The 27,755-nt window shown below is 43.4% G+C and overlaps 1 protein-coding gene across 4 annotated transcripts in view; it reads left to right on the top strand.

The window, feature by feature from the left end:
* LOC140726113 (sideroflexin-5-like) overlaps window positions 1–27,755 on the top strand; it is a 263,726-nt gene that overhangs the window by 73,949 nt on the left and 162,022 nt on the right. For all 4 annotated transcript variants that reach the window (XR_012098576.1, XR_012098577.1, XM_073042065.1 and 1 more), the window contains exons 6-9: window positions 191–216; window positions 1,259–1,312; window positions 10,757–10,813; window positions 15,842–15,907. Coding sequence is in view for 2 of the 4 variants with exons in the window: in XM_073042065.1 (XP_072898166.1) it covers window positions 191–216; window positions 1,259–1,312; window positions 10,757–10,813; window positions 15,842–15,907 (203 nt within the window). In the remaining 2 variants the exon portion in view is untranslated. The remainder of the gene's footprint in view (window positions 1–190; window positions 217–1,258; window positions 1,313–10,756; window positions 10,814–15,841; window positions 15,908–27,755) is intronic.

The raw sequence follows: 27,755 nt of genomic DNA, 5'->3' as shown, positions 1-27,755 counted from the left end.
TAGAATGAGCTGTCAGAGGAAGTGGGCTGAAGCAGCTACAATAATATAATTTTTTTTTAAATTGTAACTCCACACCCCGGTTTAATTTAAAGGGTCAGAGAAGAATTGTAAGTGTGTGAAGAGGGTATGCAGGGGATGTAGAATGTGGTCACGATGATGAAAATCATTTCAATGTCTCTCTTTCTTACAGGTTATATTCCTTTTGGGACCCCAATTGTAAGTATCTATGGAAATGTATTCCAATTAAATTAACAGCATCCATGGTCAGCTATAATACACGCCAAATTAGGCCATTTTATCATGGCTGATCCAAATTTCCTCTCAGCCCTAATATCTTGCCTTCTCCCTGTATACCTTCTTAGTCTTACTAAACAAGAATCTGTCAACCTTAAATATACATAAAAACCTGGCTTCCACAGCTGCCTGTGGCAATGAATTCCACAGATTCACCCACTGTCTAGCTAAAGAAATTCCTCCTCATCTCCGTTTTAAGAGAACACTTCTCTATCTTGAGGCTGTGTCCTCTGTTCCTAGACTATCCCACCACAGGAAACATCCTCTCCATGTGCACTCTATCAAGGCCTTTCAACATTCGGTAGGTTTCAAATAGGTCACCCCTCGTTCCCCAGAATTCCAGCAAATACAGGCCCAGTGCCATCAAACGCTCTTCATATGATAATTCATTAAATCGTGGAATCTTTTTCGTGAACCTCCTTTGAACCCTCTCCAGTGTCAGCACATCCTGACTTTGAGGAATTGGTGACAGAAAGGTCAATATTAAAACACACACAAATGCTGGAAGAACTCAGCAACTCAGCCAGCATCTATGGAGAGGAATAGACTGTCAATATTTCAGGCTAAGACCTTTCATTAGTTATGACTTGCTGAGTTGCTCCAGCACTTTGTGTATATTGCCTTAGGTCTTGTCTTGTGGTCTCCACTGGATAAAGAGTCAGGTTTCCTTTCCTCATGTCAGTTACTGAACTGGATGAGTTCTTAATGACAGGAGGCCAGAGGTGAAAGTTTTGAGAGCTGGCCGACTGAGGAGAACGTGGGGAGTGGTGTTGCCATGGAGGCTTTGAACTCTGAGACATGATGGAATAAAAATAGTGAGGAGGAATGAACTAATGACAAAAGACTGGTATTTGTCCATGAAGTCCACCTCCTGTCTCAGATGTCTCCAGGTGTTCAGAGGGTAGTGACCAGATTGTTTTAACCCCTGGCTGCAGAATCTGATTATTACCTCTGCTCTCCATAGGTGGTTGGCCTTCTGCTTCCCCAGCAGACCCTGGCAACGACTGTTTTCTGGCAGGTAAGCGTCACAGTCTCGGCACCAGGACACAGCCTAGGTAAACAAATGTTTGTGCATTACCCTTTTCTCGATGGCAGAGAACCAACCGCTTGTGGCTCATCATTCCCTGGTATCTAAACCTTTAAAACCATTCTGCTGTTCTCCACCTGTTGGCTCTCTGGTCCCTAGGTTCACCCACTGGCTTTTCTCCCTCTGAGGTCGGTACTCAATAGCTGAACTCCAACAGGGCAGCAAAGTAATATTTCTCTCCCTCTCCGGAGTCATGGAGTCAAGATTCAAGTTTATTTATCGCATGTACGGTACATTGAAACATACATTGAAATGCAACTTCCACCATCTCTGAGGGATCCTACCACCAAACACATCTGTACCTTCCCCCTCTCTCCACATCGCAGGGATCGCTCTCTCCATGATTCTCTTGTCCATTTGTCCCTCCCCACTAATTTCCCTGCCCCACTTATCCCTGCAAGCAGATAAAGTGCTGCTTCTGCCCATTCACCTCCTCCCTCACCTTCTTTCCGGGCTTCAGACAGTCCTTCCAGGTGAGGCAACACTTCACCTGAGAATCTGCTAGGGCCATCTATTGTCTTCGGTGAGGCCTCCTCTGCATTGGTGAGACCCATCATAAATTGGAGGACCACTTCATTGATGACCTCCAAGGGATTTCCCAGTGGCCAAGCGTTTTAATTCCAATTCCCATTCCATTTCTGATATGTTGCTTCATGGCCTACTCTTGTGCCACGATGAGGCCACCTTTGGGGCGGAGGAGCAACACTTTATATTCCATCTGGGTAGCCTCGAACCTGATGGCATGAATATCGATTTCTCCTTCTGGTAAAAAAATATTCCCACTCTTCTAGTACCACCTCCCCACTCTGGCCTCTTGTTGCCTATCACCTCCCCCGGGTCCCCACTCCTTCCCTTTCTCCCATGGTCCACTACCCTCTCCTATCAGATCTTTTCCTCTCCAGCCCTTGACCTTTCCCACCTACCACCTCCTAGCTATCCTCCTTCCCTTCCCCCCACCTTTTTATTCTGGCATCTCGCCCCTTGCTTTCAGTACTCATGAAGGGTCTCGGCCCAAAGGGTCGACTATTTACTCTTTTCCATTGATGCTGCCTGACCTGCTGAGCCACTCCAGCATTTTGTGTGTGTTGCAATGAAACGTGTAGCTTGCATTATCAGCCCAAGGGTGTGCAGAGGGCAGCCCGCAAGTGTTGTCACACATTCCAGTGGCAACATAGCTTGCCCACAACATTTGGCAGAAAAACACAGAACACAACAAGCACCAAAACAACAAAAGTAAAATATGCCCCATTCCTCCCTCCCTTCCTCCCCCACCTCCCCACCATGCACATATACAGTCCACTAACCCCAGGACAGTCCATATTCTTTGGCCTCCCATGGAACCGGATTTGGACTTGAACTCACAGACATTGGGCCTTCAACTACCCTAGGGGACCCGCAGAGATTCACAGACTCAGGACTCCAGCCAATAGGACTTAGCTTCCAAACTACCGACTCGATCCTTGACAGGACCTGTCTTGAAACCTGGATTCACTCATGAGGGGACCCTGAGCACTGGACATCAGAACTTCAGTCTCACCAAATGACGAACCCAAGGAGTCATTGGACCTTGTTCTTCTTACCCGTATGGAGTTCCTACTCCAGAATCCACCGACAACTCTTTGACCTCGGGCGAGCCACCAATCTTGTCCATGTGCTCTGTCATCCGGTCATCATAATCCATCCCACACACTTCATTGTTGTGTTGCTATCCTATTTCATTTAGTAGGGAAACAGACCCTTCGGCCCAACTAGTCCCTGTTGACCAAGAAGCCCCTTCAAAGCTAGTCCCATTTTCCAGCATTTGTCCCATATCCCTCTAAGCCTTTCCTATTCATGTACCTGTCCAAGCTTCTCTTAAAGTGGAATGTTGAAGCCATGAGCCGTAAGCCCTACTCCTTCAGTTAAATCCTATTGCACAAATAATCTGTGCTCATCATTTTGCCCCAGTGTTGTTGTTATGGCTCTAAATATTCAACTTCAAGTTTGAGTTTATATTGATGGGCAGACATACCCAGAGTATGAATGACATGAAAATTAGCATTGTGCAGCAACAGCAGCACAGAACATTACAAACATGGCAAGTATCAATTACATAAATTTAAATTAACATAAATTATATAGAACTTATACAACAAGAGGTTCTGTAACTCTGACTTATTGACTATGAACATAGAATATTACAGCACAGTACAGGCCCTTCAGTAGACATTGTTGTGCCAACTTTTTAACCCACTCCATATCTATTGCTTTCCTCCTACATAGCCCTCCATTTTTCTGTCATCCACGTGGCCACATAAGAGTCTCTTAAAGACCCCCTACCTTCATTATGTCGTGGACCAATACCATCAGGCAAGGTCTCCATGGACCCTGGATTGAGAACCCCTGATCTAAAGGAACTTTCAGTGAAGGTTCAGCTGGTTGATCATAGAAATGGAAGAACCGACTCCTGAGGAAAGGTGAAACAGCTTGAGTCTATACTCACTGGAGGTCTGCAGAATGAGAAGAGCTCTTATGTAACAAACGCGAGGAAGTTCTGCAGATGCTGGAAATCCAAAGCGACACACACAAAATGTTGGAGGAACTCAGCAGGTCAGGCAGTATCTATGGAAAAGAGTAAGCAGTTGATGTTTCAGGCCGAGGCCCTTCTGGGGTTACATTCGTGCCCTGGTGTCCATGGGGAGGGAGCATGTAGTCACTAGGGGTACGTACAGTGAAGGGCTTTTGGGAACTCTCTCCAAGGGAATTGAGCGTTTTATAGACAGTATTAATCATATTTTAATTTAAGATTCTTAACTGTCTTGTTATTTGTATTTTGTGTGTGAATAAGTTTTTGTAGCTTTGTTAAAAAAAGAACCCCTGTATAAAAGAGACATCAGTGACATCTACTGGTACATAGCAATTACTGAAGGAGTTGGAAGTTGTTTATATTCTGTTCTGAATGGCTTTTACTTCTCCTTGAGCCTTATTACTACACACTTCCATCGTCATTACCTCTCCCTGAAGGGCAGGATTTGTTGCACGCTTGCTTAGTTGCGTATGATAGAGTAGGGAAAAAACCCTCTAGCGAGTATTAAAGAGCCTGGTTTTGCTTGGCACAACTACCTACATTGGTGTTGTGGGTGCAAACCTACATCTTACCCTACCATTCACCATTACACATCCTTCCACTTCACCTTCATATAGGTCACTGTAATAAAAAAAGGTGTATGAAATATACTTTGTACAGAGATTAGTCTGCTATTTAACATGCTCTCAGTGGCCACTTTATTCAATACATCTGTAAACCTGCACATTAATGCAAATATCTAATAATCAATCATGTGGCAGCAACTCAATGCATCAAAGCATGCAGACATGGTCAAGAGGTTCAGTTGTTAGTCAAACCAAACACCAGAATGAGGAACAAATGTGATCTAAGTGACTTTGAACATGGAATGGTTCTTGGTGTCAGATGGGGAGGTTTGAGTATCACAGAAACTGCTGACCTGGTATTTTCATGCACACTAGTCTTTAGAGTTTACAGAGAATTGTGCAAAAAGTAAAAACCATCCAGTGAGTGGCAGTTCTGTGGGGGGAAATGCTTTATTTTTGAGAAGGCAGAGGAGAATGGCCAGACTGGGTCAAGAGGACAGGAAGGTGACAGTAACTCAAATAGCCACATCTTACAACAGTGGTGGGCAGAAGAGCATCTCTGACTGCACATGTTGAACCTAGAAGTGGATGAGCTATAGAAGCAGAAGACCATGAGCATACAGGAGGTACCTAATAAAGTGGCCACAGAGCGTATTTATCAGTTTCTGGAGCTGAAATTTCATTGTAAAAAACAGTATCAAATGAACTCAATGAGATTTGGATTCATTTATTTATCACATGTACATTGAAACATAGAGGGAAATGTGTCATTTGCGTTAACAACCAACACAACCTGAGGAAGTGCTGGGGCAGCCCACAAGTGTCGCTGCACATTCTGGCATCAACTTAGCATACTGAAAATGTTGAGCAGAACAATACAGAACACAACAAGCAACAAAACAACAACATATCAACAAAAGCAAAAGTAACAAACGATATCCAAGAGCTTCCACCTGCCTGCAGAAGTAGTGGATGCGGGTTTGATTTCAGCATTTGAGAGAAGTTTGGTTAAGTACTTGGATGGGAGGGGTATGGAGGGCTCTGGTCTGGGTGTAGGTCGATGGGACTAGGCAGAATAATAGTATAGCATGGACTAGATGGGCTGAAGGGCTTGTTTCTCTGCTGTAACATTCTATGACTCTATGACTTATTGGAAGCCAATAAACCTTGAATAGAGAGGACACATGACTAATCACTGACTAATCACTGACTGTGTTGAGAGAGAATATTTAAGGCGATGTTCAGGTAGATTCACTCAATGGAGAACACCTGTGCATGATTTTGTTTAACATGGGGAAGCTGATGCAAGGGCAGCCTCTACATGGTCCCTGGTAGATTGGGGTCAGGCTCCCCACATTCAATGTGCAGCCTTCCTCTACCCTCACTGGTGTTTTGATGTGTCATTGATCTTCCGCCAGCTCCACCTTTGAGGTCTTGGTTGAATTGTTCTTAGTCTGGAAACTCCCCCTTGCCATGGGTGACCCTACAGGAGTTCAGCTTCAGACAGCGTCGCTCTTGGGATCTCAGGAACTCACAAGACTTTCTGCCACAACAAGGTGATGACCCTCGGAGAAGATGGGTGCTGCGAAAGGAAAGCATGAACAGCTAAAAGATCCAATCACTAACCATAGCCGCTACTTACTCACGTCCATACTGCAGCAGAAATTGTGGAACCCAGATCAGACTCAACAGCCGTTTGAAGACCCACCAGTAGAGAACCCCTTAAGAGAAATCTTACTTGAGTCGAGTGATCACCAGAAGAAGATTTAAGGTGAAAGTGTTGAAGGAGTTCAGTTGTTCCAGTTATTAAGCTGCATCTCTAACGCTGTGCACATTCTGCATTAGATGAACAGATAAGATTTGTGTTGTGAGAGTGAATAGAGGTCACGATAAACCTCAGCTGCTAAATATTCATGAGGAAACTAAGATGGAATGTATCCAGTAATACCAACTAAACTGAAGTACAGGGAGGAGCTGACCCACAGATGAAAGTTCTCAAGGAGCTTTGTAATAGATGATTGAAAATACTTGAGATTCCACTGGTCCAATTGAGAAGAGATCAAAGCAATGATAAGACTATTAGTTAGACATGTATAGTAGGAAAAACATTGGAGTCCATTAGAAAGGAAGCAATTAAACACTATGGGCAATAAATCCAAGACAAAGTGGTTTATGAAATGCATGTCACGTCTAATGAATTGTTTGGAATTTTTGGAGGATGTAACTTGGCAGACCACAGTTTGTGTGGCTTCAGAGCTGTGTCAGACATGGCTATAAGCAGCACTGGGGCCCCACAGGGGACTGTATTGGGTCCCTTCCTGTTTACCCTGTATACCTTGGACTTTAGATACAACACTGAGTCATGTCATCTGCAGAAATTCTCCGATGATTCAGCAATACTTGGGTGTATAAAGGAAGGATGGGAGGATGAATACAGGGCCCTGGTGGAGGACTTTGTCAAATGGTGCAAGGTGAATCACCTGCAGCTCAACAAAGGAGATGGTGATGGACTTTAGGAAAACTAAGTCTGCATTGCTCCCTGTTACTATTGATGGTGAGGACATGGATTTAGTGAGGACCTACAAGTGTCTGGGGGTGCACCTGGTTGACAGACTTGAGCGGAGCACCAACACAGAGGCTGTGTTCAAGAATGGCCAGAGTCGCCTTTACTTCCTGAGGAGGCTAACGTCCTTTGGATTATGCAGGCCTCTCTTTCACATGTTCTACCAGTCAGTTGTCACCAGTACAATCTTCTAGGTGGTGGTGTGCTGATGCAATGGCATCAACACGGGTGATGCCAAGAGGTTCGATAATCTGATTAGAAAGGCTGGCTTCGTTATAGGAGTCAAACTAAACTCACTGGAGGCTGTGGTAGAATAAAGGATCCTGCGGAAAATCCTGGCAATTCTGGACAATGTGTCTCAACATCTGCATGCCACCCTGGCTGAACAGAGGAGCACTTTTAGTAATAGACTAAGACAACTGTGCTGCTCCAAAGAGTGCTATATGAGGACATTTTTACCCTCAGCCATTAGACTCTATAATGAGTCAATCTATAGCTGGGGAAGTGATGACCCCCACCCCCTCCTGTTAGACTTTTTTATTAACTTATTTCTTTATTCTTTCTTACTTCGAATAATTGTATATTTGTATATCTGTGCATTTGTAATACTACTGTGACACTGTAATTTCCTTTGGGATCAATAAAGCATCTATCTATTTGGGTGACATGATCGATTTTCCTTGTTGTTACATCTGGCTCCCCTTCCCACCCTCCATCGAGGTTCAGTGGGGTTCAGTTCCCACTGCTTTCTGTAAGAAATCTGAACATTCTCTCCATCACTGCATGGGTTTCCGGTTTCCCCCCACATCCCAAATACTTGTGGGTTAGTAAAGTTTAGTAAATAGTATTGTGTTATAGAACATAGAAGATAGAACAGTACAGCACAGGGACGGGCCCTTTGGTCCACAATGTTGTGCTAATCAAATTAAATTAGTAATCACTTGGCCAACCTAATCCCTTCTGCCTACACAATATCCATATCCTTTCATGTGCCTGTCTAAACATGGACTCCAACATCTCTCTGCTCATCAACACCTGTAAGGGTCTTGCCCTTAATAGTGTACAGTCTCTTTATATTTGACCAGCTTTGGCAAGCGAAAAATCAGCATTTGGGATTGATTAGCAAGAACAGATTAAAGCAAGGCAGGGGTGGGAAGATTGGCCATCATCACAGCGGCCATTGTTGGAGTGGATCGAGTCAGAGTGGAGATTTTGAGGCTTTAGGTCATTAAGGCTTTAGCAAAGAGATGCTTCAGACAGAGAAGGCAAAAAGAAAAGCTGTAGGTAGAGTTTACCCCCCCATACCTTCCCCCTTTACAATTGATCAGTTAGAACAGTAGAGATGCCAGGCAGGATAGTGGAATGCTCCTCTTGTGGGATGTGGGGAAGGCAGGGAGATCTCCAGAGTCCCTGATGACTACAACTGCAGAAAGTGCATCCGGCTGCAGCTTCTAACAATCCATGTTGAGGAGTTAGAGCTGCAAGTGGATGAACTCCGGATCATTCAGGCTAAAAGGGTGATGGATTGGACATATAGAGAGGCAGGGCACAGGCAGCTGCATGACAGTCAGGCAGGGGAAAGGGATTAAAGAGCCATTGCAGTGTACCCCTGTGGTCATCCCCCTCAACAACAGGAATACCACCTTGGATATTGTTGGCAGTATCATCAATATTGTATTATTGATTACCTAACAGAGGAAAGTCATAGTTGTCAGGTCTCTGGGAGTGAGTCTGGCTCTGTGACTCAGAAGGGAAGGGGCGGGGGGAGGGGGGGAGAAGAGGCACACTGTGGTGATAGGGCATTCATTAGTTAGGAGATAGAAAGGAGGTTCTGTGTCAGGTAGTATGTTGTCTCCCTGGTGCCAGGGTCCAGGATATCTTGAATCTAGTCATCAACATTCTTAAGTGAGAGGGTGGACAGCCAGAGGTCATGATCATAAGGCCATAAAACATAAGAGCAGAATTAGGCCATTCAGCCCATTGAGTATTCTCCACCATTCCATCATTGTTGATCCTGGAAACCACTCAACCCCCATACTCCTGCCTTCTCACCATATCATTTTATGCTCTGACCGATCAGGAAACTATCAACTTCTGCATTAAATATACCCACGGACTTGGCCTCCACTATAGTCGGAGGAAAAGCATTTCACAGATTCACTATTCACTGGCTAAAAAAATTCCACCTTCTAAAAGGTCGCCCCTCAGTTTTGGGGGTGTGCCCTCTAGTTCTGGATACCCCCACCATGGGAAAAATCCTCTCCACATCCATCCTATCTAGTCCTTTCAACATTTGGAAGGTTTCAATGAGATCCCCCACCCCCAGCATTCTTCTAAATTCCAAGTGAGTACAGCCTCAAAGCTGCCAAACACCCCTCATATGTCAACCACTTCATTCCAGGAATCTTCCTAGTGAACCTCCTCTGGGCTCTCACCAATGACAACACATCCTTTCTGAGAAATGGGGCCCAAAACCGCTGACAAGTGTGGCCTGAGAGTCTTGTAAAGCCTCGCCATTGTTTGCTTGCTTTTATATTCTATTCCACTTGAAATAAATGCCAGTATTGCATTTGCCTTCTTTACCAGAGACTCATTCTGTAAATTAACCTTGCATGAGGACTCCTAAGTCCCTCCACACCTCTGATGTTTGAAAAGTAGCAGTCCCAATAGTGATCCCTGGAAACACTACTGGTCACTGGCAGACAACCAGATAACGCCCCTTTTATTCCCACTTGCTGCCTCCTGCCTGTCAGCCATTCCTCTATCCATGCCAGTATCTTTCTTGTAACACCATAGGGTTTTATCTTGTTAAGCAGCCTCAGCCTCACCTTATCAAACGCCTTCTGAAAATCCAAATAAATGACATCCACTGCCTCTTCTTTGTCCACCCTGCTTGTTACTTCCTCGAAGAACTCTAACAGATTTGTCAGGCAAGATTTCCCTTAACAGAAACCATGCCGACTTTGACTTATTTTATCATTAGTCTGCAGGTACCTCAAAACCTCATCCTATCGCCTTCTAGCTAGTCCTCCTTCCCCTACCCACACTTTTTTATTCTGGTATTTTCCCTCTTCCTTTCCAGTCCTGAAGAGCCTTGGACCCAAACGTCAACTGTTTATTAATTTCCATAGATGCAACCTGACCTGCTGAATTCATCCAGCATTTTGTATGTGTTGTAAAGGTTGTGATTTTCCCTCTTTCTTTAATCAGATGTACTGACACCATTTAATACGAACTGCTTCCTTACTACCTGTCACGCCACTGGCGTTTACGGCAGCAATGAAGGTCCTCCATCTCTGGCAGTGTTCTTCATCGTGTTGGTAGTTTCCTCTCGGTTTTCGCTACTGTCAGTCATGCAAGTCCCGGGTGGAGACTCAGGAATGCCGTCACACTCAGATGTAGACGGATTCTTCATTGCTGTTCCCGTAACAGTTTTGCTAACTAATCAGGGTTGTCAGCTCTGAGCTAAAGCCCCAAACCAGGAAGACCAGTGTCCTCTACACTTTGACTTTTTTGTCATGGGTGACCCTACCAATAAAGCCCTGACTCCAGCCAACACACCTCTCTGGGTTTTTGAGGCACACATCAAGGCTGTGGTCCTCTTGGAGGTTAGTATGAACTAACAGCAGAGGTAATAGAGGGGATGAATGTTCTGATGGTTTGTTTTTGCTTCCTTCTAGTGGTTGAACCAGAGTCACAACGCGTGTGTGAATTACGCAAACAGAAACGCAACCAAGGTGAGAATTGGATCCTGATGCTTTTGTGATCCATAGGTTCTTTGGAAGTTAAGAATGAAGCATAAACTGTTGCTTATGATCATTTTATTAAGTATTACAAGAGTAGAGAAGGATAGCGAGAGACAAAGGAAAAGAAAGAGTAGTGTGGTCTTCTCATACTGATAACAGAAATTCCATTGATAACAGTTCACCAGTAAGATGGCCAAATTCAAGTAATGTGATACCCAGCACTGAAACCAAGAGGTTTCCAGAATAATACAGAGGCAACTGCACCATAATTGCTGGGAAACACTGGCAATTACATGTCCATAGGTGGTGATATAAAGTACAAACAAACATGAAAAGTAACATTTCTACACCACAATCCAATAGGTTTGGTCACATTGTCTTTTTTCTAACAGTTCTATGTGTGGTGAGCATCATGACAAGCTTCAAATGTCAAAGGACTATTTGAGCTAATAAGGTAGTTAAGAAGGCGTATTTAGTCAGGGGATTGAAGTCAAGGGCCATGTGAAAATGTTGCAGCTCAATAAAACTCTGGTTAGACCACACTCGGAAATGCGTGTTCAGTTCTGGGATTATAGGAACGTTCAATGTTCATTATAGGAATGATGTGGAAGCTTTAGAGAGAGTGCAGAGGAGATTTGCCTGGATGTTGCTGGATTAGAGTGCTTGTCTTAAGAGGAAAAGTTGAGTGAGCTATGACTTTTCTCTTTGGAACTAAGAGGATGGTAAAAAACTTGGATAGAGATGTACAAAATGATAAGATGTTTCGATTAAGTGGAGAGCCAGAGACTTTTTCCCAGGGAGGAAATAGCTAATTCAAGGGGGCATGATTTTAAGGTGATTGAAAGAAAGTATGGGGAGGAGGAATGTCAGAGGTACGTTTTTTACGCAGAGTATGGTGGTGCATGGCATATGCTGCCAGGGTGCTGGTAGAGGCAGTACAGTAGATAGGCACAAGGATGATAGAAAAATAGAGGCTATGCGGGAGGGAAGAGTTAGATTGATTCTGGAGTAGGTTAAAAAGTCAGCACAACATTGTGGGCTGAAGGGACTATACAGTGCTGTAATGCTTTGTTGGACAGCATAAATTTATTTAACTAGATTTTTTTTATCCTATGATTATGATTGAAGATCTCCATTCAGAATGGAGGGATATAGACCATGTGCAAGTAGATGTGCTGTATCCATATCAGAAAATGGAGGGCTATGCAGGAGAGAAAGGTTAGATTGATCTTGGAGTAGGTTAAAAGCTCGGCACAACATTGGGCCTGTACTGTTCTATGCTCCATGTTAACTCCGTGATTTATTGGAATTCCCGATAGCAGAGAGCTGTGGAGTTATGAAGTTTGCTTTACGCAAAGAAACTTTTGATGGACATGGAACAGATGTAAATCAGTCATATTATTGAATGATTTGAAGAGTAGGTACATATGTGCGACTGGTTCCCACTGAGAAGCAGAGTGCCCCTTCTTGGCCATCACATTTTGTTGTGCTAGCACGTACTGACTAAGTGCTCAGGTATAACACACATAAGTAGAGGGTTGAGTCTAATGTTGGACACCATCCAGATTAGAAAGAAGAGTACGAGCAGAGAGTGATGGAAACCCACTGCAGACCTGGCGACCTCTTGTGGGGATGGGAAGAGAATTGATGTCTCCGGTCATCTGACCCTTTGTCAGATCTGAAGATGATTCTTAAGGTCAGTGAATGGATGAGAAAGGTAGGCTTACGTGGTGCATTTGGAAAAAGTTACTACATCGGCAATGTTTTGTTTTGGAGGAAGGATAGAGAGGAGAGGTTACTTTATTCTTTCAAGCAAAGGATCTCCTGGACTGTCCTTAGTGTGGAATTAAGCTTAACCATTGAGCAATATATGCATTCCTTTGGTCTTTGGGATTGTCTACTGCTTGGAAGGGGAGAAAGTAGATTTTTTGGAGTCAACCTAGAGGGAGCTTTCGGATTCTGATGTTTAAATCCAAAGTAGTTTCAGAAGTCAGGAAGGAGGCACAGATTTGTTGCTCCATGATAATTTTTTTCTGTGTTGATAGAAGCAGACAGTGATAGAGGTCTGCTCAGCAAAGAGAGAGAAAAGGAACAAAGATGGTGCTGTCCTGTAGTCAGCTATTTTCATGTCCATAGATAAGAAAGGTCAACCTATGAGTCAACCAATAAGAAAGCCATTATTTAAATAATAAAGAAGCATCCAGAGCTTTCCAGAGTCATACTTTACATAGCCAGCAGGAAACTCAGTGAACTTGTATATACCTACTGTGACCACCAGGAAGCACAGGAAGCAGTTACTTGTATATAAGTAATTATATAAAATACAAGTAGATGATAAATTATTAAACTGTAAAGAAAATAACAATTAAACAGTCTAAGAACTAAATAGTAAGATCCAATCATCCTCCCTTTGATTCTAAAGCACACATTACAATCATTACATCTGAAAATTCAGAGGCAGAAAAACTTACAATATTTACGTAAAGTATAAAATAATCAAAAACTACTTGTCAGGGATTCCCAACTGGGGGTCCATGGACCCCTTGCCTAATGGTATTGGTCCATGGTGTTAGCAAGGTTGGGAATCCCTGGCCTAAGTTATGAAATATCAAAAGTTACATATTCTTCAAAGTGTTGATAGGATTATGTCGTGAGCTTTTCCTTTCAAATCAGATATAAGCAGTAGTGGTGGTACCTCCAGAGCCAAGGGTTCGCAAAGCTTGGGGAAACTCAAGATAGAGAGTTGACCTATTAGGGTTTCAAACAGATAGACTGATGTTCCAGAAGCACACTGCTGTTCCCCAAGGATATCCAGAGCATTATTGCCAAAGCAGGACAGTGGCACGAAACCACCATCTACCATCTAATAGAAGTGGTTGAAGGAAGTACTTACTCTGGTTTGTGCAGTGCAGGAAAGGTTCACAAGAATGGCAGACAGACAGACATACTTTATTGATCCCGAAGGAAATTGGGTCGCACCAACCAAGAATAGTGTAGAAATATAGCAATATTTTTTTAAACTTAAATAATTAAATAATAATAAGTAAATCATACCAAGTGGAAATAAGTCCAGGACCAGCCTATTGGCTCAGGGTGTCTGACACTCCGAGGGAGGAGTTGTAAAGTTTGATGGCCACAGGCAGAAATGACTTCCTATGACGCTCAGTGTTACATCTCGGTGGAATGAGTCTCTGGCTGAATTAACTCCTGTGCCTAACCAGTACATTATGGAGTGGCTGGGAGACATTGTCCAAGATGGCATGCAACTTGGACAGCATCCTCTTTTCATACACCACCGTCAGAGAGTCCAGTTCCACCCCCACAACATCACTGGCCTTACGAATGAGTTTGTTGATTCTGCTGGTGTCTGCTACCCTCAGCCTGCTGCCCCAGCACACAACAGCAAACATGATAGCACTGGCCACCACAGACTCGTAGAACATCCTCAGCATCGTCCGGCAAATGTTAAAGGACCTCAGTCTCCTCAGGAAGTAGAGATGGCTCTGACCCTTCTTGTAGACAGCCTCAGTGTTCTTTGACCAGTCCAGTTTATTGTCAATTCATATCCCCAGGTATTTGTAATCCTCCACCATGTCCACACTGACCCCTTGGATGGAAACAGGGGTCATCAGTGCCTTAGCCCTCCTCAGGTCCACCACCAGCTCCTTAGTCTTTTTCACATTAAGCTGCAGATGATTCCGCTCACAACATATGGCAAAGTTTCCCACCGTAGCCCTGTACTCTGCCTCATCTTCCTTGCTGATGCATCCAACTATGGCAGCCAACTATGATCCTGGGAATGAACAGGTTAATGTATGAGGAGTGTTTGATGGCTCTGTGTATGTACACGCTGGAGTTTAGAAGAATGGTGGGGGGGGGGGGGTCTCATTGAGGACAAGAGAGCACAGCCTCAGAATACAAGAATATCCCTTTAGAACAGAAATGAAGAAAAATAATTTTAGGCAGAGCAGAGTGAATCTGTGGAATTAATTGTCACAGATGCTGTGGAGGCCAAGTCATTGGGTATATTTAAAACAGAGTTGATAGGTTCTTGATTAGACAGGGTGTCAAAGGTTACAAGGAGAAGACTGCAGAATGGGTTGAGAGAAATAATAAATCAATCACGATGGAATGGCAGAGCAAATTCAATGGGCCGAATGGCCTAATTCTGCTCTAATGTCTTATGGTCTTATGGTCTCTGCACTGAACCGTCAACAAGACGGTCACAAGAAATGCAAAGCTGGGTTCAATTCTGAATCAGAGCCTGTGAAAATTACCTTCTCCACGTTGGCCAGAGCAGGATCAAAAAAACATACTCAGAGACAAGAAGTTAAACATAGTCTTCTTTTAGGAATCCCGCTGTGCATACATTATCTGCCACTTTGACTATAATGTACAAATATTTATTCTGACAAAGGATCTTTGATTGGAAACATTAATTCATTTGAGCAGTTACTGTTTGACCTGCTGAGCATTTCAAGCATTTTCCATTTTTATTACAGTGTCGAGTCAAATACCGTATCTTAATGTGAATGTTTTGTTCTCTCTCTCTCTCTCTCTCTCTCTCCCCCCATATCCCTCTTTCTCTTCCACTCCTCTCTCTTTTACTCACTCACTCCCTCTTCCATTATTCTCTGGATCTTTCTCTCTCCTCTCCCTCACTCACTCTCTATCTCTGTCTCTCTTTCACACTCCCCCTCTCACTCACTCCACTTTCTCCCTTTCACTCTCTTTCATTCTCTTACTCTTTCACTCCTCTCACTGTCTTTCATTCACACCCTTTCTTTCACTCCACTCTCTCTTCCCTCTGTCTTTCACACTCTCTCCTCATTCTGTCTTTCACTTTCTCCTCTCTCTTTTTCACTCTCTCCCCTCTTTCTCTCTCTCACTCACTCAATCTCTCTCTTTCATCTCCTTCGCTCCCTCTTTCATTCTTTCTCACACACACTCTCATTTTTTTCTCTCACTGTCTGCCTCTTTCATTCTCTTACACATGCTCACTCTTTCTAAACGCTCCAGCCAACTCCATTGTCAAAGTTCATCCTGGGTTACTCTGGAGCCGTCATCAGCGCAGTCTCGATCGCAGTGAGTAATTTCGACATTCTCTGCATAACCGCCGTAACTGTTTTAGTTTCTACAGTCATGACGCTTGCCAGTTAATAGACCAATCATTTGATGATTGCAAGTTAAACAATAAAACACTCACTAATGTTGCAGTAATGTAGGGGGATTTGATAGATTAATTAAAGATAAACTGCTTCCAATCAGTAACCAGGGGACATTGGATTAAGATAATTGCCATAAGAACCAGAGGAAATATTTTTACAATACAACAAGACATTATGATTCAGTACGAGCTGCTTGGTGTACTTAGTTAGCTTAGCAGTGATATTCTAATGGGAAATAACCTAAGGTGCAGGTCTATCAATGAATAGCAGCAGATATTCAAGAGGTGGTCCATAAAAAATTAGTTTAATTTGTCATGTGTACATCGAATGAAGCGACATTCATTGTTTCTGACCAACCCAGTCCGAGGATGTGCTGGGGGCAGCTTCAAGTACTCTCTAACCCTAACCTGTATGTCGGAGGAATGTGGGAGGAAACCCACACAGGCACGGGGAGAACATACAAACTCCTTACAGAAGGCGGCAGGCAATAAGCCCCAGTCACTGGCACTGTATGGCATTGCATTAACCACTATGTTACCGTGTATTCATCCCAGTTAGATGGAGGAATTACGTGAGAAGGAGACACAGTTAACAAAATAGGTTAATTTTTTTAATTGAATTTATTTAAATCTTACCTTTGTCCTACAGCGTGAGGGAGTAAAAATATTAGCATTATGACTCCATTGCAATGTACAGACGTGTGAATTTTTAAGTCTAAGAGCTTGTGGAAAGAAGCTGTCCCGTAGCCTGTTGGTCCTGCTTTAAAGCTGCAGTACTGTTCACCAGAAGCAAACAGTTTATGGCTGGGGTGAATGGTGTCCCCGATGATCTTCCAGGCCTTCTTTATGCACCTGCTGCTATAAATGTCCTCAATGGAGGGAAGTTCACATCCACAGATGCACTGGAATTGCCGTACCACTCTCTGCAGTGACCTGCGAGCAAGGTTGCTGTAGTTCCTGTACCAGGCGGTGATACAGCCAGTCAGGATGCTCTCAATGGTGCCCCTGTAGAAGGTCTTGAGGATTTAGGGACTCACGCTGAACTTCTTCAGTCACTTGAGGTGTAAGAGGCGCGTTTGTGCTTTTTTTGCCACGTAGTCGATGTATACAATCCAGGTGACATCTTTGGTGATGTGCATACTGAGGAACTTGAAACTTTCCTTCTGTTTTGGGTAGAAACGAACCAATTTTTGGGAACAAAATTATATTGAAAAGTAGGGCAGGCAAAGTGCCAAGGTCTAGTGATCGGCCAGAGTCTAGGGGGTTTTAGGATCTGGCACATTAGTCTAAAATATTCATAAAAAGGAAGATTAAATACTCTGTGCCAAAATGTATGTAAAATCAAAACAAGCATTAAGAGTGTCAATGTGTATATGAAAAGACTGTAAGTAGCTATGTGTTAAAATAAAAACTTAACTTTATTTGTCACATGTACATTAAAACATACAGTGAAATGTGTTGTTTTTGCATCAGTGAACGAGGATGTGCTGAGGACAGTCTGCAAGTATCACCATGCTTCCAACACCAACATAGCATGCTCACTACTCACCAACCCTAACCCATATGGATCTCTTTGGAAAGTGGGATGAAACGGGAGCACCTGGAGGAAACCCATACAGTTACAGGAAGAATGTACAATCTCCTTACGGACAGCAGAGGGAATTAAATCCCAGGCAATCACTGATGCTGTGTTAGTGTTACCTAACACTATCTTTAAAGAATGTGGCTGGTGAATTTAGCAGATCTGAAGGCAAATATTTCACACAGAGGAAGTAGTAGATGTGGTTATAGTTATAGCATTTAAAAAACGCTTGGACAAGATAAGGTTCAGAGGGTCATGGGCCAAATGCAGGCAAATCGGACTAGATCAGAAAGGCATCTTGGTCAGCATGGACCAGTTGGGTTGAGTGGCCTAGTTCCCTGCTGTATAATTGAAATCTATTGAATATTGGAAATCCAAGATAGAGTGAATGTGGAGAGGATGTTTCCTATAGTGGGGAAGTCTAGGAGGCAGATACACTAGTGAAATTTAAGAGACTACTACACAGGTATATGGAGGAATTTAAGGTAGGGGGTTATATGGGAGTCAGGGTTTAAGGGTTGGCACAACATTGTGGACCGAAGGGCCTGTACTATGCTGTACTATTTCATGTTCTATGTCTGTCTGTCCTTGGCCAGTCAAATGTAGAAGGATGCTTCATTGCTGTTTCCTTAACAATTTTGTTTTACCAGTAGGGTTGCTAGCTCTGAGCTGAACCCTGGAACTTGGAAGGCCAGTGGACCACTCTTAGTCTGCCCTCTAACATTTGACCTGTTTGGCACTGGTGACCCTACCAAGAGCCAAAGCGTAAAGCCCTGACTCCCGCCAGCATAACTCTCTGGGTCATTGAGGCTCTCAAGCCTCCAAAACGTAACAAGGTTGAGGTAATCTCCTTGAAGAGGCAACGAATTGTTATATTTCCAAGTTTGTCAACAATACATAAATAGGTGGAAGCCTATATCTCTATAATTCCCTCCTTCAAGGGGATAGAGATAGATTGAGTGATTGGGTTAAAAACTGGCAAATGAAGTCTAATGAGGTCATAGACTTTATAAAGGGAAATCAAAAGGTGAATTATTATCTAAAGAGACTGAAATTCAGAAGGTTCTAAATGTTCTATTGAACGAACCACAAAAAGTTAGCATTCAGATCCAACAAGCAAGTTAAGAAGGCGTGTTGTGCTTTATTGTGGAGTTTAAGAACAGAGAGGTTTTGTTACTGTTGTACAGGGTGTTGGCAAGGCCACACCTAGAGTACAGTGCACAGGTTTGATTCTTTTTACCTAAAGAAGAATAGCTGGAGGTAGTCCAAAGGAGATTTGTAGGCCAATTCATGCAAATAGGAGGGTTGTCCTGTCATGGAAGCTAATGAGTTTGGTTCTGTACTCCTTGCAGTTTAGAAGAATGAGGGGTGATGTCGAACAATGATGAAAAAACATTTGGACAGATACGTGAATAGGAAATATTTAGAGCAGGGGTTCCCCACCTTTGTTATGCCATGAACCTGTCGTTCGTGGACCCCAGGTTGTGAACCCCTAGTTTAGAGGGATATGGGCTAAGCACAGGGAATTGGGTTTAGATTGATTGGACAACTTGGCCAGCAGGGACATTGAGCCGAATGGCCTGTTTTTGTGTTGCTTTGCTCTTTGACTCTGATGTTTTCCAGTAGCATAACAAATACATCTTTTAAATTAATATAATGAAGTTTTCAGGGAACATAGCAAATTTAAAGAGTGTGTGGTAATCAGGACTACATGAGAAATGGGGCCCTAATGAGTTTACAGGGTGTGTGGTAAAAGGGCCCTGGTGAGCTTAAAGGGAGCACAAGTGGAATGCTGACAAGGTAGTGTAGAGGTTAGCCTGATGCCTTACAGTGCCAGGACTCAATTCCCGCTCCAGTCTGTAATGAGCATTAGCATGTAAATGACTGGAAGATGTGATCGTCAGAATATTACAGTAAATTAAAAGTTTAAAAAGAGCAACTGCAGATACTGAAAATCTAAAGTAAAGTGTTCTCCCTGTGACCACGTGAGCTTCCTCCAGATGCTCTGGTTTCATCCTGTATTCCAAAGACATGCAGGTTAGTAAGTTGTGGGAATGCTATGTTGATGCAGGAAGAATGGTGACACTTGCAAGCTGTCCCCAGCACATCCTCAGACACTGTTGGTCATTGATGCTAACAATGCCTTTCACTGTATGTTTCAATGTTCTGATGTACGCATGCAAAATAAAACTAATCTTTAAATTCTTCACTTACCTACCAACAACAACGTGTACAGAAATTTGGTTAACATCCAAAAGAAAAGTAGTTTAAATTACGCTGAAATGTTAACAGGAGTAAATCCAATAGGCATAGAGTCATGCAGAAACAGGCCAAATAGTTCATCACATTCATATGGACCAGAGGACACCCATCTGTATCTAATCCCATCACCAAGTACTTAGCCCCTGACCTCTAGTTTTGAAGAATGAATGTTGCACATATATCATCTATTCTCACCGAGACTATCCAAAAGCACCTCATTGGCAAGGTCTGGCAAAACTATCCAGCACCCAAAGAAAATTCACAAGGATGTTGCCAGGACTGGGGAACCTGTGTTAGAGCGATAGGTTGGCTAAGTTAGGACTTTGTTCCCTAGTGTGTAGAAGAAAGACGGGAGATTTGATAGCGGTATTCAAAATTATGAGGGGTATAGACAGGGCAAATGCAAGCCTGTTTTTTTACAGAGGTTGAGTTAGACTTGTAGAGATCTTGGATTAGGAGTGAAAGGTGAAACGTTTAAAGGGAGCATGATGGGGAACCTCTTCACTCAGAGGATGTTGCGGGTGTGGAACGAGCTGGAAATGGTGTATGTCAGTTTGGTTGCACCATTTAAGAGAGGTTTGGGTAAGTACATGGGTGGGAGAGCTATGGAGGACTGTGGTCTGGATGCAGGTCAATGGGTCTAGGCAGAATAAGAGTTTGGTATGGACTAGATGGGCTGAAGGATCTGTTTCTGTGACTCTGTGACACTCCTCAAGACTTCAGTGGTACTGGATTGGCAGGTTTTCCAGACTGTTGCATCACTGGAATCACCTTAGCAGTGATGTGCTGAAAGTGGCAGTTTGACATGTCAAACAGCATTTTTGCAGAGGTAGAAACAGTTACTCTTCTCTCAGGCCCATTTCACTCAATATTGTGAAGGAACAAAGGGATCTTGGGGTCCACACCAGAAATACCTGCAAAGTTGCTGCGCAAGTTGACGGGGTCGTTAAGCCATATGGTGTGTTGGCCTGCACTAGTTGGGCGAATTGAGTTCAAGAGGTGTGAGGTAGAGGTTGCTGCTCTACAAAGCCGTGGTCACACTGCGCTTGGAGTGTTGTGTGCAGTCTGCTCACTTCATTATAGGAAGGATGTAGAAGCTTTAGAGAGGGTGCAGAGATTTGCCAGGATGCTGCCTGGATTAGAGAGGGTGCAGAGATTTGCCAGGATGCTGCCTGGATTAGAGAGGGTGCAGAGGAGATTCACCAGGATGCTGCCTGGATTAGAGAGCGTGCAGAGGAGATTTGCCAGGATGCTGCCTGGGTTAGAGAGGGTGCAGAGATTTGCCAGGATGCTGCCTGGATTAGAGAGGGTGCAGAGATTTGCCAGGATGCTGCCTGGATTAGAGAGGGTGCAGAGGAGATTCACCAGGATGCTGCCTGGATTAGAGAGCGTGCAGAGGAGATTTGCCAGGATGCTGCCTGGGTTAGAGAGGGTGCAGAGATTTGCCAGGATGCTGCCTGGATTAGAGAGGGTGCAGAGATTTGCCAGGATGCTGCCTGGATTAGAGAGGGTGCAGAGGAGATTCACCAGGATGCTGCCTGGATTAGAGAGCGTGCAGAGGAGATTTGCCAGGATGCTGCCTGGGTTAGAGAGGGTGCAGAGATTTGCCAGGATGCTGCCTGGATTAGAGAGGGTGCAGAGATTTGCCAGGATGCTGCCTGGATTAGAGAGGGTGCAGAGATTTGCCAGGATGCTGCCTGGATTAGAGAGCATGTCTTATGAGGATAGGTTGAGTGAGCTTTTCTCTTTGGAGTGAATGAGGATGGGAGGTGATTTGACGGACTCTGCAAGATGATAAGAAGCATAGATTGCACGGACAGCCAGAGACATATTCTCAGGGCATAAGTGGCTAATATGAGTGGCATAATTTTAATATGATTGGAGGAAAGTATAGGGGGATGTCAGAGGTAGGTATTTTCCACAGAGAGTGGTGGGTGCATTGAATGGCCTGCTAAGGATGGTGGGAGAGGCAGATACATTATACACATTTAAGAAGCTGTTAGATAGGCACCCACCAGGAAAAATGGAGGGTTAAATGGATCTTATACATTCAAAGGTCGGCACAACATAGTGGGCCGAACAGCCTATAGTGTGCTGTGATGCCCTATTAGGCAGTGTAATTCCATTCACTGGATGGCATTTTCATCAGTGTGATTTTGATTAAAGGTCTCCACATGAAATGCATTTCTCTCCATAACTGCTCTCTGACCAATTATTTCCATTTTTTTGTGTTTGTATCTCTAGTTGCTAGTGTTGTTGCTTGTATTTAAAAAAAATAGCGACTTTGCTCATCCGCTTAGTTGACATGATGATAATGTATTAAATTACAGCAAATCTGTTTGTAATGCCTGCCTAAAAGAATTGTAAATGATATTACCTCCCTAAATTCTCTAATTAACCTAGTTTATCCTCATCATTCAGACACGGTGTCATAACAGAAAATATCATTTATGCTGCTGCTGCTGTTGACAAAACATTCAGCAACATTATAGTGACAAAGCTTAAATGATCCTTATTAAGACTCTTTACTTCTGCAACAGTTTACCTGCTGAAATGTCTTCCCTCTGCCCTAAACCAAAAGCAAAAAATATTCGAAACACTCAGCATGTCAGGCAACGTCCATGGAGAAAGGAAAGCAGAATTAATGTTTCAGGTTGGAATTCTGTGATCCACTGGACAACAAATCTTGTCGAAAGTGTTGCTTCCACAGATTTTTTTTTTTGTTTATGATAAACTGCTTGAAGCTGAATACAAATGTAATTTCAGACTACTTGTATCACATAGGAATTTGGAGAAGCAAGAATTTAACTTTTATTGAACATAATGCATTTAATTGCATAGCAGTTTAAATAAGCTATAACTATTTTGTTGATGATTTTCATTTTTACTCGGTGTCTCTGGCTTCTCGCTTAAGTATCCAACAATAATCAGCCTGCATTGATGGATTCCATTTGCCCTGATACTGTTTCTCCGTGACTGCAATGTCCAGATGAAACTTTTCACCGTGCTCGTCACTGACACCAAGATTTGCAAGAAAGAAGTCTAAATGGGAATGCAGAAAATGAATTTTTAGTGGCACGTTGCACTTCATGGTTTTGTATGCTTGAACCATGTTGTCAACCAGCTGCACGTAGTTCGGTGCTCTGTAGTTGCCAAGGAAATTTTCAACAACATCCTTGAATGCCTTCCAGGCGATTTTCTTCGGTCCCACTAGAAGTTCTTTGAACTGCCTGTTGCTGATGATCTGTTTGATTTGTAAACCAACAAGAATGCCTCCCCTAATCTTGGCATCAATTATTCTGACTTGAATTATGAGTTGAAATAACAAATATAAGTAATTTCAAAAAATGGTGTGTGATAGGGTAATTTCATGGTGATTTTCAGGATCAGCAGCCCAAAATCCATACGACCCACCCAAAAGTATTCAGGAAGCAACATCTTTGTTGCCAACTGTAATGAACTCATTGCTTAGCTTCTCTTTCATTGGTGGATTCCTGTCCTCCAGTCTACTTGTAGAGCTGTAGATCCTCACAGCATGGAAACTGGCTCTTCGACCCATCTCATACATATAGCCCAGTGAGCTAGTCCCATCTGCCACATTTGATCAGTTGTCCTAAACCTCTCCTGACAATGTACTTACCTAGAGAGCTTTGAAATGTTGCTGATGTGCCCACCTTGACCACTATTTCTGGCACCACCCTCTGTGTGAAGAAGCTGCCCCTAGTGTCCTTTTAAATCCCTCTCCTCTGATCTTCAACATGTGATCTCATATCTCTAGCAAAGGTTTGGTAGCATAGTGCTTGTTACTGGGCCAGTAATCCAGATAAGCTTGTTTTAATCTGTCACATCAAAACATCAAAATATACAGTGAAATACATTATTTTGCATCAGTGACCAAAACAGTCTGAGGATACCCACAGCTCTTTAACCTGCATGTCTTTGGAACGTGGAACAAACCGGGAGCACCCGGTAGAAACCTACACAGTCAACAGAGACCATATCAAAGTCAATTCAATCTCAAAGTGCATATACATTACCATATACTACCCTGAAAATCAATTTCTTGTGAGCATACTGAATTAGTCCATAATAGAATAATAACCATGACAAAAATCAATGAATGACCACACCAACTTGGGCATTCAACCAGTATACAAAAGACAACAAACTGTGCAAATACAAAAAAAGTAAGAAATAATAATAATAGTAAATAAATAAGCAATAAATATTGAGAACATTAGATGAAGAGTCCTTGAAAGTGATTCCATAGGTTGTAAGATCAGTGTTGGGGTGAGCGATGGTGAGTGAATTTATCCCCTCTGGTTCAGGAACCTGACAGTCGAGGGGTAATAACTGCTCCTGAAACTGGTGGTGTGGGTCCTGAGCCTTCTTCCTGAAGGCAGAAGCGCGTTTAGAGAATTGAACCCCATCAGGGTTCGCAGTGCTGCATGGTGATTGCACTACCGCTATGCAACCATGCCACACTAGAGGCCTGGACTCTGTTATAACATCGAAAAGTACAGCACAGAAACAGGCCCTTCGGCCCACATTGTTGGTAGTTTAGATGTCAGAAGCATGGCAAATAAAATTTCACTAAGTAACCTCCAGTACAAGCCCTGTGGAGGTCTTGGCACCTCAGGCACACACACATTTGAACGGATCTTCAACGATCTTGGAATATGAATTGGCCAAGGGCACTACTGTACCACATCTCTGCTTTTGTTGAGGTAGCTAATCTCATGGGTTGCCTCAGGGTCTCAGTGTTTGCGAGGGGAACGATTAAGGCTCTCCATTAGTCAGAGTTGACCATGGATATTGCATCCTAGCTGTCTGTGCATGCAATGAGCTCTTCAGGCCTGTGCAGGGAGCCGGAGAGCATTGGGCGCTGAAGTTTTTAGAGTACCTGAATTGGTTAATTGTTGTTTACTGAAGTCATTAATTGTTTAGAGTTCCTTCTGTTTTTCTTGAGCGACTCACTCTTTGTAATGTGGTCTCCTCGTGCTTTCTGTTTGAACTTTTTAAGTTTGTTTTGATAGGTTTGGGAATTCCATGTCTCTGGTATTTTTAAGCAGACTCCCTATTAGCACGAACCACAGGGTCCTAGGTTTAAGAGTGTTACATCTCCCGGTGCTGCTTGGCCAAGCCACTGATGTTCTGTTGGAATTCTTGCAAATAAACTCTGGTCACCGTCTCTACATTGGAGTCTGTCTTTCCTCTGCACTTGGGTTCCAACATTGCAAATGCACACTGTGATAGTGCAAGCCAATGCATTGTTCCCCATGCAGCAGGCTCCCCCTCTCCACACAGATGATAAATCCAAAGACCGATACAGTTTGGCACCAGCAGAGTTGCAGGAATTGGCAGTCAGCATTGAACTCAATGTAGGACTGCCTTGGAGACTCCAGAATTTTCAGGAGTAAAATCCCAGGTGGGTTTCTTCCCCACGAGTGGGTACAGCTGCAAAGCAGAGGAGGTTTGAGATTAGAGATTTCCTTCTCCTAGCTGAGCTGCCGACCATGGCTGATGAGCCCCATCTGCCCAAAGAGACAGGTTTTAAGGTGCCAGTAGCCTACCTTTGCCCCTTCTCCTCTCAGTAGAAATGGTTCCGCTGGGCTTAGTAGCCAAACCACACAGGGAGTCCAGGAGCTGAACTTGGTTATCAGAGGCTATTTGAGATGCATGCCGTTGGGAGCATTTAATAGGTGGTGGGAGCTCATCCCCACTACCCCCACCCCCTGTCTGTAACAGCCTTAAGGAGCCAAGGGAAATGATTAGCTGCACCTTTTCTCCACTCATTTACTCTCAGCTGGGCATCGGTGTAATTGGATATCGCAAGTGACAAGGTGATGATGTTCCCTCATCTCACAACATGGCAAATAACACTGCCTCATGTACACACTGTTGTTGATTAATCGAAATGATGGCTGGTGATTCCATGCTCTAGAATGGAGCCCCTATTACACAGGGGTATTTTAATAGTAAATCCACCAAAATAGTCATCTACATTCAAACAATTCCAGTGATTAACCCACCTACAGAACAAGCTCAAACATACAAAATGAAAAACTTTATTTTTCCTTTCTTTCATTTATCATTTTTCTTCACACATTTGACCCTTGTGAAGAGGCTCCTGTGGTGGTGAACAATCTGTCTCTCCCACCGTAATTAGTTCAGCTTGGTGAGGCTTTCCTTCTTGTGCTTTGTGTCCATCAGCAGTGTGAAACTCGACCTTCTGTCCAGTCCCATCAGGAGTGGTGACTGCAGGATTCTGGCTCAGCACTGCTGTGTTTACCACAATCACTGTTTACAGTGCCAGCGATCACTGATCCGGGCTCAATCCCCCTAGAAAGGATATGCTGACACTGGAAAGAGTTTAAAGGAGGTTTATAAAAATGATTCTAAGATTGAACAGCATGTCAAATGAAAAGTGTTTGATGGTTCTGGGCCTGCATTCACCAGAATTCAGAAGGATGAGGGGTGACCTATTTGAAACCAAATGGCAGCTGTTTAGGCCAAGTCTTTATGTATATTTAAGGCACAGGTTATCAGATTCTTGATTGGTCATGGCACAAAGGGATACAGGAAGAAGGCAGGAGACCGGGGCTGAGGGGAAAGATGAGTCAACCATGATGAAATGGCAGAGCAGACTTGATGGGGTAAATGGCCTAATTCTGCTTCCATATCTTCTGGTCTTACGTTCTTCCACCACTGTCTGTAATGAGTATGTATGTACTGCCCATGATCACGTAGGTTTCCTCTGGGTTCTCCAGTTTCCTCTTTGTATGTTTTGATGTGCATGTGATAAAGCTAATCATCAGAAGGGTGAGCCAGGTGACCTCAAAGAACCTACAGTGGTGACCATATTTGAGAAAGGAAGCAAATCCATTTGAAGCAACTACAATGGAGGAAAGACACGTCAAGGGTCTCTCTCAACATCGACCGAAAGCTGTCTAGACAACTGCAGAAGTACAGAAGCATCACCTTCACTGCATGTCCCAAGAAAAGTGCAGTGAATATTTACACATCATTCAGGCATGGGCTGATTACTATCAATGATATTTGCACTTAAGATAAAGATTAACATTGACGAAATTCTGGATGAACTCAGCAGCTCAGCCAGTATCTATACAGAGGAATATTTCAGACCAAGACCTTTCATCAGCACAGATGAGTCCTGATAAAGATTCTTGGCCTGAAACATCAACAATGTGCTCCAGTTTCCTCCCACATTCCAAAGACGTAGGGGTTAATGTTATGAAGTTGTGGGAATGCTATGTCGACATTGGAAGCATGGTGACACTTGCAGGCTGCCCCCAGTACATCCTCAGATTGTGTTGACACGAACAACACCTTTCACAATTTGATTCGATGTTTCGATGTACATGTGACAAATCAAGCTAATCTTTATTTTTAAAAAAACTTCTCTATTTGCAGACGATGCCAGTTTGAAGGGGTGAGAGTGAGTATTGAGAGAGATGCAGCAAATTGTAGGAAAATGGCGGTGAAGGGCGTTTGGGCAAATAATTGTCAAATGATTTTCAACAATGATGAAAACAATTTGATAGGAGGGATAGGGAGCTCACATTACTTGGACGGGGTGAGTCTGGGTCAGGTAGTGTAGCTGATGGGTCAGAAAGACTAAAAAGACCAGTTGCAATGGGTTACCGAGGCCATTAACAAATAAGCATTACGAAGAGATGGAGAAAAAGGAAAACCAAGCAATTATCCGTCGGAAAGAATTAGATGTCATTAGCTTAACTAGTTTGGCACAATAATGTAGGACAAAGGGTCTGTTCCTGTGCATTAAGCTGGAGGGTTATCACCTCGTCCTCATTCGAGGATCAGAGGTGGAGAAGGTCAGTAGCTTTAAATTCCTTGGCATTATCACTTAATTTCAGAGGTACTTGAGATTGTCATCCCCC

Source organism: Hemitrygon akajei, chromosome 4, assembly GCF_048418815.1.
Source record: "Hemitrygon akajei chromosome 4, sHemAka1.3, whole genome shotgun sequence".
In the NCBI taxonomy this organism is placed as follows: domain Eukaryota; kingdom Metazoa; phylum Chordata; class Chondrichthyes; order Myliobatiformes; family Dasyatidae; genus Hemitrygon; species Hemitrygon akajei.
Note: the sequence above shows the minus strand (reverse complement) of the source record. Positions and strands in the feature narration are given on the sequence as shown.